General features: G+C 33.9%; 1 protein-coding gene across 7 annotated transcripts in view; it reads left to right on the top strand.

Annotated features, from left to right (window-relative positions):
• Positions 1–13,147, top strand: part of LOC145293895 (coiled-coil domain-containing protein 73-like) — a 278,863-nt gene that overhangs the window by 24,527 nt on the left and 241,189 nt on the right. For all 7 annotated transcript variants that reach the window (XM_080140665.1, XM_080140667.1, XM_080140666.1 and 4 more), the window contains exon 4: positions 11,712–11,819. In XM_080140665.1, the coding sequence (XP_079996791.1) occupies positions 11,712–11,819 (108 nt within the window). The remainder of the gene's footprint in view (positions 1–11,711; positions 11,820–13,147) is intronic.

Raw genomic sequence — 13,147 nt, 5'->3', positions numbered from 1 at the left:
TTGTATATATATTATCGAAATATTTAACCGAATAATAATTTTTTCAAAAACGATTATCAAGTGACTTGTTAGCCATTTCTTCTTTACTGTTTGTTTTGAAGTAATTCAGTTTTTTTCACAGACATCTCCAAACAAGAGTGCTTCCAGTCAGATAGTGACATTTGATGAAAGAAGAGATCAACAGTATGGCCAGCTACCAGACGACCAAACCAAGAGAGCAGAAAGACTATTTTAGTACCTCTGAAAAACTTAGAGTAGAAATTGTGTAGGGTTTGCATGTATTTGTGAACTTCTGGGCTAAATTCATCGATATATGCATAGTTCCAGCGACCAGTTAATTTTCCTGAATGTTTTAAAACGTTTGAAACAAAAGAATTAAATGATGTTGTAAATCTATTTACTTATCATATATATATATAAATGAGAAAGGTCACCAACAATTGGTATGTATTTTTTAACATTATTTTATTATTCCGTGTTTTGATTTTTCATTTAAAAATGTATCATATTTAGATCATTATAATAATATTTTAATTTTTTTTTTATAATTTTTAAATGAAGAATCAAAACACGGAATAATAAAATACATACCAGTTGTTGGTGACCTTTCTCATTTAAATATACATTTTTCTCTCGTCATATTTTTTACTATAATAATTAAATGCCTACAGACACTAGTGTTTCATCCTTTCGGGAATCTTCAGTGCAGGGTGTCACGATTAACACCAGTTGACAGTTGACTCGGCAACACGAGCCATCTCTGGCTCGATTAGCAAAGACCGTATCCAATCGGCTACCATTAACCGCGAGAAATAACGTTGAATTTAAACATTTTAATTTTAAATGTTCGTTATATGATGATCTATGCATAAAAGTTAAATTGACCGACTTGATTCAACTGAAAGTGCTCGATTATAAGAAACGAGTTTCTTAAAGGGGCTATCATAATTTTTTTTACTATAAGAATTAAATACCTACAGACACTAGTGTTTCATCCTTTCGGGAATCTTCAGTGCAGGGTGTCACGATTAACACTAGTCAACATATATATATATACTAACAAAAGTCACACCAGTAAACAGATATATATACTAACAAAAACAATAGAAAATAAACAAATAAATAAATTAAATAAACATGAATATACATAAACGATCACACATATTTGTATGTATATATATATGTATATATATATGTGCATATATGTGTGTACATATGTATATATTTATATATAAACTAACATTAATAAAAAAAAAGACACTAACCTAGATTTAAAACAGATCAAGAAGCTAAATATCCAGGCTAAATAGAGCACACACAAAGGAATAGGTCAACCAGAGGTCAAATAGGCCTTTGTCCGATAAATGCATTCTCATTGGCTGATAGGAAGGGCGCGGTGGATACTAGAAAGCTGATTGGCTAACTAAAATTTCAATAGAAGATGCGCATATAAAAACGACAAGCAACCACAGAATTCGCGCATAAGCCTGAAGAATCCTAGAGTGGATGAAACGCGGAATATTCAGTGTAGCTTAATCGCCATATACATTTTATAACTTACTAACTAGCTCTACCTACGTATTGAGCACTTTTGAAGTAAATACTTAAAGTTTACGCATAAATCTATACTTTTGTATATTAATTTTATGTGAGTAAATTAAGTAGTTATATATATATATATATATATATATATATACTGCGAAAGCAAAATAAAGACTTCAAAAAAGGTGTTAATGGCAACAAAAAATGTATTGCATTTTACGCTACAATTGTTTCCATGTCCAGTCGACAATTTCAAACATTATACCGTTAGAAAATTTTCAAAAACCAGCATTTCTTCAGACTTTATGAATAAAAACACTTTTGACAATAAAGCATTTTTGAAGAGAAAGAAAAAAGGAAGAAAAAGAAAAATTCCCTTAACGGAAAAAGCATGTGAGAAACATTTACCTTTGCGGTAGCTACGGAAAAGCCCATTTAAATATTAATATATCGCCTAATTTTCATATCCTTATTTAAGAATAGAGTTATTAAAAGTTTCCACAGAAAACCCTAAGCCATTTAAAAAATATTTTTATATATCCCATTCGTTGAGTTCCTAAATTAGATCTCGCTGTTTCTTTATTTCCCAATAATTAATTTTTTTATAAAAAGAATTTTTATTTCTATATTTATAGTATGGCTGTAACAACCTTGCAATAACGTTACGGTTTATTTTAGTTTCGTATTAGTGGCAAGTAATGTTTACAGATTATCGTTATTTTAGTACTTAGATTTAAGACCATTTTAGGTTTAAAGTTTAATTGAATATTAGAATAAATAAAAAGGCTATATTATATATATAAATCCTTGTACAAAAGTAAATGTTTCTCACATGCTTTTCCCGTTAAGGGAATTTTTCCTTTTTCTTCCTTTTTTCTTTCTCTTCAAAAATGCTCTATTTTCTAAAGTGTTTTTATTCATAAAGTCTGAAGAAATGCTGGTTTTTGAAATTTTTCAAACGATATAATGTTTGAAATTGTCGACTGGATATGGAAACAATTGTAACGTAAAATGGAATATACTTTTTGTTGCCATCAACACCTTTTCTGAAGTCTTGATTTTGCTTTTGCAGTATATTAATGCTCAATTATGAAATATGATAATTTTGTAGCTTACTCCTTAAGTCAACTCTTTTTGGCTTAAAACTTATTGGTATATGAAAATTTACTGAATTACACGAACTCAGTATATTACATACAAGTCTCTCTCTCTCTCTCTCTCTCTCTCTCTCTATATATATATATATATATATATATATATATATATATATATATATATATATATATAATAAAAAATATAACACATTAGGTCATCCATTGAGGTTGAATTAGGTTTTTGAATCAAGAACAAGATGACCAAAAATAAACCAACCCTGAACTATACTTAATTCACCATTCAGATAAAACGGTCAGACTCTTGTGAACCAGACCCTATAACCAGAATGTGTTTTGGCTTTACCGGCTGTTATGAAAAAATAGCTAAATATGGCCTCTGATTTATGTGCCTTTCACAGCAGCAAGATGTGACACAAGGTTGATTAATGTGAAGAAAACCAACTCCCCTAAATGTACACTATAGATGAATACAAAACAACTGCGAATGTATCATGTCCCATTGCTGCCCTGTTGTATCTTGCTGCTTATTTTGCAAGTACTTCCATGAAATGTACTCTGATGAACTTACTGTATTTGTAGCTCCCCAACATAAGTACCCCTAAGCAGCAAAATCCCACCTTTTCACTGTAGAGGTCCCCAGATGCCGGAAAATTTTCTACTCTAATAGCTTCTTTCCTCAAACCGATTATCTTTGGAATTCCCTCATCACTCCTTGTTTCCATGACTGTACCAACATGCAAAACTCTTCACTTAGGATGACCATGGTATCTAATCAAAGTAGCTCCTTACGTCTCAGTGATAATATGCTTTGTTTAGGGTGAATAAAAGTTTAAAAAATAAAATAAAAAAACTACCTCCTAAAAGAGGAGGTGATGTCTGGGAGGATGATCTCAAACCAAATCGTACAATGCTTCATTCCAGCAAAGAAAGATCTGACAAAAGACAAGACAGTTGTCAAACTGATGTTAAGAATTCTTCCAGTTGGTGTGAAAAAAATGTGAGTTTGTAAAGCCAGTTAAATTTAGAAAATATCAAAAGATAAAATCTGAAATTAGTCTTTCTGTTGCTATACCTCCATCTCTCTTTCTATCTCTCTTTTTCTTTTCACCTATGGCTTTACTAGTATTAATAATGTGACAATATTTCCTATCATTTATAGTGGACTATTCCAATCTTTTTTGTTTTATCTTTTCTTCATTATCTTCGACACTTAATTAATAGAGAAAGGAAGAGGGAGAGAAAGAGAGAAAGAAATAGATAGATAGATAGATAGAGAGAGAGAGAGAGAGAGAGAGAGAGAGAGAGAGAGAGAGACAGACAGACAGACAGACAGACAGACAGAGAGGTAAGAGTGGTAGATACTATATAAAATATGAGTGCAGGGGCTCAAACAACATACAATGAGAGAGAGTGAAAGTGATAAATAGAAAGTTTTTCTTTTTCATGGAAATCACTCCAGGCACGGTGTGAAGCCACTTGATGTAAGGTGCTAGTAGGAATGAAAGATGATTATCGCAAAGACAGGAGATGTCTATTGGCCTTGATCTAAAAATAAACAAGATTATAGCTAAGAAGAAAGCAATCACCAGGAAGAGAGTTGCATGAATCTCTAGTTCAAAGAAGCTACTGGCAGTAAGAAATGGGCAACTTTATGAATTAATTATAAATTACAGCTAAAAAAATTAAAAAGGAAGTTGTTTTCAAACATAACTCGATCTCAAAACTGAAGAATATTTTAATATTTTGAAATATAATATATGGGTGGGATGCCTTAAGGAAACAAACTTTGATTAACTCAGCTTTAGTATAATAATAGATTTCAAAAGAAACTAAAAATGTCTGTTCCTTTTGATAAAGAACTGCAGAAATGACATTTTATGAGACCCCATGCTGAACACATAAAATTTGGAACAGACATTCATATATTCAAATTTATTCATGTCACTATTCTTTGGTTACCTTCATATACATTTCGTTTTTACAGCTTGCTTAAAGCTATTAGTCCCACACTAACCTCTTAAAAACAAAAAAAAAAACTTAGTGCATAACATATGTCACAGTGTCATAAAAGTCTGTTGTTTAAGGAAACGAAATAGCTGACAGAGTGAGTTAAGCTAATAAAAATGAACATGTCAGCCTTTTTCTTGATTCTTCTCTTTACTAGTCAGTTTATGATTGGTTGACAACGTTTTTCTTTCAGTCTTCTTTGTTCATGTGTATTGCTCTTCACATTACTTACAAGAATCTGAATAATTTATTTTTTTGAAAATTTACTTTTAAAGATTATAAAATACTAGCCTGGGTGCCTGGCGTTGCCCGGGTGTTTAAGGTGTGTGTTGAGCAAAAAAAAAAAAAAATGGTAGTAGGCAGGCAGGCAGGCTCGCACCTGTGATGTGAAGGCGAAAAAGAAAGTGAAAGAAAATCTGATGTCTTTCCTCTACTCTATGACACGACCGGAACGTTCAAATGAGGCAAAGTCAATCCAACTGATACGATGACTTGCAAAAATAGCTCACAAAAAATCAACCCCTCCTTATAGAAAACTTCCCAGTTGAGAGTGAAGGAATTAATCTTTTTGGCCAATTTTTCGATATTTGTCACCGAGACGTTGAGCTTCAAACTCGATATTGTGAAAATCCGTTGCCTCTGTCGAAAGTTTTAAGCATACTTACAGACATACATGATGATTGCAACGTCTTGTCAGACGAGTACCACTCCCTCAGTCACTGAAAGTCCATGAGCCCGAAGATAACCTTCATTTTTTTTTTTTTTAATTTTTAAATTTTTTTTTAGTCCTGCCAGCGAATCCACATGCTCAAGCAGACATGACATTAAAGACGGTCCTTGGCATTCATACATATATATACATATACACACATACGTACACATACATACCCATAAACATACACACATGCACACATCCATACATACATACATACACAATACATATAACACATACATACAAACATATACATACACACATGCACACATATACATACATATGCATACACATATATACAAACATATACAAATATATACATACATATACATACATAATATGTATTTGTGTATACATGTGTACGTATTTGTATGTGAATATGTATTACATATTCACATACAAATACGTACACATGTACACACAAATACATAGCACATAGAATAAACAAACGATCGCTTCGCCGGTTGCACAGTTTTTAAAATGAAAACGCGTTCATAACGGCACAAATCCTCAACGTTCATGACGACAATGATGATGGGTGTTACGAATAGGTGAATTCAACATGAATAACAGAGTAAAACAATCCGAAAATACATAGCACATAGAATAAACAAACGTTCGCTTCGCCGGTTGCACAGTTTACATACATACATACATACATACATACATACATACATATATTTAAACAGACAGGTGAGATTTATATTATAGAAGATGTATTACTTCGCATTACTTATGCCTAAATAATGTATTACTTCGCATTACTTATGCCTAAATAATTTATTTTTTGGAAAATTTACTTTTAAAATTATAAAATAGATTACGACTTTATTTTTATGACTAGTATAATAATAGTTCTTTTATGACCGTCCATAAAAATAACAAAAAATACAGATAAAATCATGAAAATTATGCTTCACTAGAGTTTAAACTCTCTGTATATCTAAATATATTACTAAAATATTCATATAAACAAGCGGGACCGGTGAAAATTCCACAGCAACATCTTTCCTATGTAACATATTGCTGCTGGACATTCTGTGGATGTTCAGTGTGAATGGAGACCCCACAATATTATTGTAGCCCTTTTGTTAAAACTGTAAAAGTATTTATCTAAGTAATCTGGTTAATCTAGTGTCAAAGCATATCTCGTTATTATGATTTATCTCCAATATCCTTATAAGAGTCTGTTACATATTTTCATTGTATGAATGCGTGGCACAAACAGAAACCCTGTGATATCATTATACCATCTTTAAACAAAACAGATACTATCCTTGGATCCTAGCCAGAAGACCAAGAATACATATTTTAGTTTCATGTACGGCCCAAAAGCAACCTCATTTGTTTTTTTTGTTTTTTTTTTGTTTTTTTTTTTGCATCTTTGGTGATCGAGAGATCCTATTCATTAAAAAGGCAGATAGAAGGTCATAACATACTGTGAACATTAAATTAGCGTATCTATATACTAATTTAATGTTTTTAGTATGTTATCACCTTCTATCTGCCTTTTTAATAGATAGGATCTCCCGATCGAATAATTTTAATCTGGAAACTGACACACATACGTATGTACATTAAAGGTACCACAGTATTAATATATAGATCATAGAATTGCATAGGAGGTGATGGTGGTTCTGTGGTTAATGACACAGACTGACGACCTGAGTATCTGAAGTTTGAATCTAGTTTGTTCCACAAAAATTACTTTCACTTAGGATTATGGGAATCTTCACGTGGTTCCTCCAGTAAATACCTGACATCTTTCTAGAAATAATTCTGACTAGAAAAATATCTGGGAAACCAATGCCAACACTAGAATCTTTGGATTCATACGATATGGTGATGATGATGATAGAATAACATCAGTAATTAAATTTTTTTTATATAAATTATCATTATCATTTCTGATGACCTAAAAAAACAGCCACCATTAACATTTTATCATAGAGAGGTTGATTTTTCCTAATTAATTTCAGACCGTGGGATAAGTATGAGGTGGTTGTCTTACTTGCTATTTGCTTTCTCACTTTCCCTCACCACTTGTAATGTTTTTGTTCAGGGACTATCACTATTTTAAATTATATCAATTACATTTTTCATTAAGAAAACATAAATTTAATATTGTTTTTATTCATAAACAACTTTTCCCCCTTAAATACAGAAACAAAGAAGATTTATTAATTTCCATTTGTATGTTTTTATATCTTGTTATGTCCTGGTGCAGTATATACCCTGGGCAAGTTTAGTCGACTTTCTACGAAGGAAGCAGTTTCTAGGGAATATAAAATTCACAAATGGTTCACCAGTCTCATGTGTGTCATGCTCAGACGAGATAATTTCAACAAGATTAGTTTTTCAGATTTTGCAGGGAAGTGTTAGCATATTCCCACATACAATGCCTGGTATTCCAAAATAGTCACCCATCTGGTATTGACGAGGCTCAACTTTGCTTAACTTCCCTGATTTAATGAGATGTATTTGTATATTGGTAATTACTTGTCTGTTTTTGTTTCTGCTTTTTATCTTTTATGTTTCTTTCATTGCCACTTTGTTTATTGTTGTTTTTAATATCTATTTATCGATGTGTATTTTATATCTTGCCTCATCTCTCCTAGCTGAACAGTGTGCAAATGAGATCACTGAATGTGTAAAACTGCAATTGAGGCACATGTTCCCACACGGAAATTCTATAGCAAACCCCACTCTCCTCAATAGTTTACCTCTGCTTGTGCAGCTGCTAGTGCTCAAACGCAGCATGTGTTCTGCAGATTCAACCCACATAAGTCCAGTTCAAACAGGCAGAAGTATATAGAAGCCAGAAATAATTGTAAGAGAGTAATAGAGACAGCTAAGACAGATTACACTGAAACCACCAGGAAACGCATTGAAGCACAGAAATTAGGAACCCGTGATTTTTGGAAAATCTACAACAGTGTAGTAAATAATGGGCAGTCAACGATTCCCCCATTATCAATCAATCATGAGGTTGCTTGCACGGCAACCGACAAGGCAAATCTGCTTGCCACTCAGTTTGGCTCAAACTCCACACTGGACCCGGCACACCACTCCCTCCCTGACTTTCCTTTGCGGACAGACGCCACACTAGACGATTTGAAAATCACCCCTTCTCAGGTGCATGGTATCATAAAAAACCTAGACACCTCAAAAGCATGTGGACCAGATCTCGTCCCGGCTGTGCTAATAAAAAAATGCTCTGCTGAGATTGCTCCAGTTCTCTCCAAACTTTACAATAAATGCCTTAATGAATCTTGCTTTCCCAACTGCTGGAAAACTGCTTCTATGATACCAGTCTTCAAGAATTCTGGTGAAAGAACCGACCCACTAAATTATCGCCCCATTAGCCTCCTCCCAGTTTTCGCCAAAATATTTGAGTCCTTAGTTAATCAAGCCCTAGTCCAACACCTAACAGCTGCTAAACTCCTGACCGACAAACAATATGGATTCAGGCAAGCCCGTTCAACAGCAAATATCTTAACTGTAGTCTCTGAAAGTATATACCATTCACTGAACAAAACCGGAGAAGGTAGAGCGGTAGCCCTTGATATATCTAAGGCTTTTGACAGGGTATGGCACGATGGTCTTCTAAGGAAAATTAGATCATATGGTATCACTGGAAGAATACACAATGTAATTAAATCCTTCTTAAGTAAGAGAAAAATCCAAGTTGTCTTCGACGGTTGTACATCTAAACAATATGATATAAATACGGGAGTACCTCAGGGGTCTATCCTTGGACCTTTATTGTTCCTGATATTCATAAATGACCTCCTTGATAAAATTGTTTCGGAGATGGGTATATTTGCCGATAACATCACCCTCAATAACAGGCATGAGGGGAAAACAAATGAACACATATCTAAGGAAATGGCAGAATCACTAGAGGATGACCTTCAATCTGTAGTGGAATGGGGATAAAAATGGATGGTCACATTCAATGCTGCCAAGACTAAGCTTGTTTCCTTTAATAACTACAAGAAACCTTTTCTACCACCAATAGCAATGGCTAAGAATACACTGCCTGAAAGTACTTCCTTTAAACTCCCCTACAGAAAACATGAACTGGAATCTATACATTGAGAGCATTGCCAAGGCTGCTGCAAAGAAGGTGGGCTCTCTCTACCATGCTAGAAAATTACTTATGCCTGAAAGTATCTTGTACCTCTATAAGGCCACCATTCGCCCATGTATGGAGTATTGCTGTCACATTTGGGCTGGTGCATATACTGCTTGTCTCTCACTCCTGGACAAGGTTCAAAAGAGTCGCCAACCTGGTAGGTCCTGAACTGTCATCTAAGCTTCAGCCTCTGTCCCATCGACGAAATGTTGCATCCTTCTACAAATAGCCTGTTCTACAAATACTGTAATGGTGGCTGCTCTGACGAACTGCAAGCACTTGTACCTCCTCGACGTGACTACCCCCCGACAAACCAGACAAGCAACTAAGTCCCACCCCTTTAGAGTAGAGATCCCTAGGTGTAAGAAAGCCTTTTACTCCAATAGTTTCTTCCCCAGAACTGCAAGTCTTTGGAACTCCCTTCCGGGATACTGCTTTCCCAACTGTACTGATATGCAGAAGTTCAAGTGTAATGTGAACAAACATCTCTCTACTCATCTCCCTTCATAACACCCCCGCTAATTGTCCCCGATAATAGCCCCCTACTTCAAAGTGGCACTTGCCTTTTTTGGGGTGAAGATTGAATAAAAAACTAAAAAAAACTGAGCTTTTCAACAAATCTTCAAAAGATTTTCTGCGTGTATATTTTTTAAATAAACGTTAGTTACCAATTCTTTCTGTTTTTTGTAATATTTTCAATTGTTTGTTATGAAGAATCAGAATATTTGATAATTTATTCTCAACACACGTGAATTTTGATGAAAAGCTCTGTGTATTGGTTAATAATACCGAACACGTTGGAAGGTAAAGGACGCTTTTAAAGGCTGTGCTGAACAAATATATTTCATTTATTTATAGTTAGCTAATATGAAAATCTACACCTAAAACTTTTTTTTTTCTCTAAATGCATCCAAGCATCTTTATGAAAGACTCCGTCTGTTGGTCTATCTTACATGCTTATGCTTAAAATAGTATTTTCCTTGGTCTGTCATGCATAAGTTTAAAATAACATTTTTAAATGCATCTACATATATCTATAAAAGACATTCATAGTCTGTAATGCTTTTTTCTTCTTTTTACCTTTTATCCACTTTCCCAAACAAGGCATACTGTCAATGAAGTGTAAGAGGCTACTGTGATAGGAATCAGATTTATAGGATCAACCTGAGCGGAAGCCGGGCAGCAAGCTATTTATTCACATTACATTTACATTTCTACATGTTAAGGCAATCGGAGAAATAAAGAGCAGGGAGAGATTTCCAAAAGGAAAGCAGTTTGAGGAAAGAAGTTATTAAAGTAGAAAATATTCTTGCATCTAGAAACCTCTATAGTGAAGGAGTGGGATTTTGCTGTCAGTCAGGTGAGTCTGGAGTATTTTTTCTAAGGGCTTATGAGCAGTAAGTTCATTGGAGCACATTCAGTGGAAGTATACTTATAAAACAAGCACAGGGATGCGACGATGTGGCAGAGGCTGAAGCTTTGCAGACAGTGCAGGACCTATTAGGTTAGAAAGTCTTTTCATATTCTATACAAGAAAAGCTAATGGTTGATGCACAAACCCAGAAGTAGCAACAAAACTCCATGTATGATGACTTTATAGAAATATAGGATACTGGCAGATATAAGAAGTTTTCTAACTCAATAGAGAATGCACACCTTCTTTGCAGCAGACTTGGCAGTATATTTTACGTAGTTATTCCAATTCATGTTACCTAAGAATGTCAGACCAAAAATTTAAATGTTGGACTTTTATAAAGGGTGTTAGAAATAAATGTGATTTCTTCACTATTTACTTGCTTCCAGAATCAAATGTTAGCTCCAGGAGGCAGCCCCTTGATCTCTTAAACTTACTGAAGTTAAATTAAAAAAAAAAGAAAGAAGCAAAGTTAGATACACAATCAGTTTTTAATGTGGGGGGAAAAATCCAACCCCCTAGAAAGGGGCATTCTGGTTTGGGATAAAAATAAAGATTGCATCAGTCTAGAAAACTTTCTCATTCACTGACCGAGAACAGAAAAGTGAAGTCTTGTATCAGAATAAATATACTTTACTCCTAGCCCTAAGTTTTTATGCTAAATGTATAAGATTGAATGGATGCAACTTAAAAACATTCATTCATTCATTCATTATTATTATTATTATTATTATTATTATTAAATGACTATTGGTGAGTTATTTGTCGTATTTTCTACTTCAGGATACAGAACAGAAAAAAAGCGCAAGTTTAGAAGAACAGTATCAGAAACAAGTTCAGGAAGTACGTTTTCAGTATGAAGAGAAGATGGCAAACCTTCAAGAAGAAATGGTAAAAATTCATCTTCAAAATCTGATTTTGTATGATCTATCTGTTTTTAATGGCCTATCAACCTTTTTTTTTTTAAGTTATTTAATGCTGAAGTACAATTCATATTGTAAAACAATTCATTGCATTTGATTAATTGAACACAAGTTGTTATGCTATCCATAGCCGAGGAAAAAATATAAGTTTATAACTTTCCCAAGGATATTAGAGGGTTAAGCTCCACAATAGATCTAACTAGATATGTACTGTTAGGATTTTGTGATGAGATGCGTTTTTATAATAATCTAACTAATAAAAGGAGAGTATAAAGTGGTTTTTGGGTTTATTTTCGGCAGTTTCATAACTCTCACTTCCCATATTTTGTCCTTTAGTCCTCACATTCCATGAGCGATATTTCTGACAAAGGGTGAAGAATTGCTGGTTTCTGGGTCAGAATTTATCCATTTAATACTTATCGTTGGCTAGTTTTTGACCGTGAAGTAGTATTTCTTTTTTTTTTTAGCTTGTTACATCAAGTGATTTCATGCCTTGTCTGGTGTTATTTTCATTAAGAAAAAAGGAGAAACTTCAATGGAAGATCATTGGCATTAATCAGAAACGTAGAAATGACGTAATGTTTATCAATGTAAACTATGGAATAACAAACCGTATTAACAGTCTGTCAGATCATCATCATCAATCATAATCATCATCATCGCCATCGTCGTCGTCGTCGTCGTCGTCGTCGTCGTCGTCGTCGTCGTCATCATCATCATCATCATCATCATCATCATCATCATGATGTCCATTTTACATGCTTGCCGGTGTTAGATAACGATGCACTAATTGATAAATTTATGAAAATACTATTTTTTAGTTGGGAATCTATGTAAGGGTTGCCTGCTTGTTTGGAATTGTCAAGTAACAAAAATGAATGTGGCTGGTATATGTGAGACCTGTGGATGGTGACGGTAGATGAAAGTGAAATTCTTTGAAGACCGAGCATGTAAAGGAAATGGAAAGAAAGGAAAATAAGAGTAATAAGAATTCAAGACTGCATGGACAATGTAATAAAAGGACTGGAAAAATACATAACACAAAATATAGATAGTGTGATTACCTTGACAGCAGTGTATCTGGAAACAAAAGATTGAGACAAGTAAAATGGGAAGATTTATAAAAATGACCCAAGAAATAGTGCACATGGGCATATCTATGGAAAGAACATTTGAACAGAGAAAAGGAATCGCTACTGGCAGCCACACAGGATAATGTTCAGAATAAACACCAAGATAGACAACACTTTGAGAAACAGTAAATGTAGACACTCTAGACGAAGAGATGAAATGGAA

Source organism: Euprymna scolopes, chromosome 15, assembly GCF_053919585.1.
Source record: "Euprymna scolopes isolate OS-2025 chromosome 15, ASM5391958v1, whole genome shotgun sequence".
Taxonomy (NCBI): Eukaryota; Metazoa; Mollusca; class Cephalopoda; order Sepiida; family Sepiolidae; genus Euprymna; species Euprymna scolopes.
Note: the sequence above shows the minus strand (reverse complement) of the source record. Positions and strands in the feature narration are given on the sequence as shown.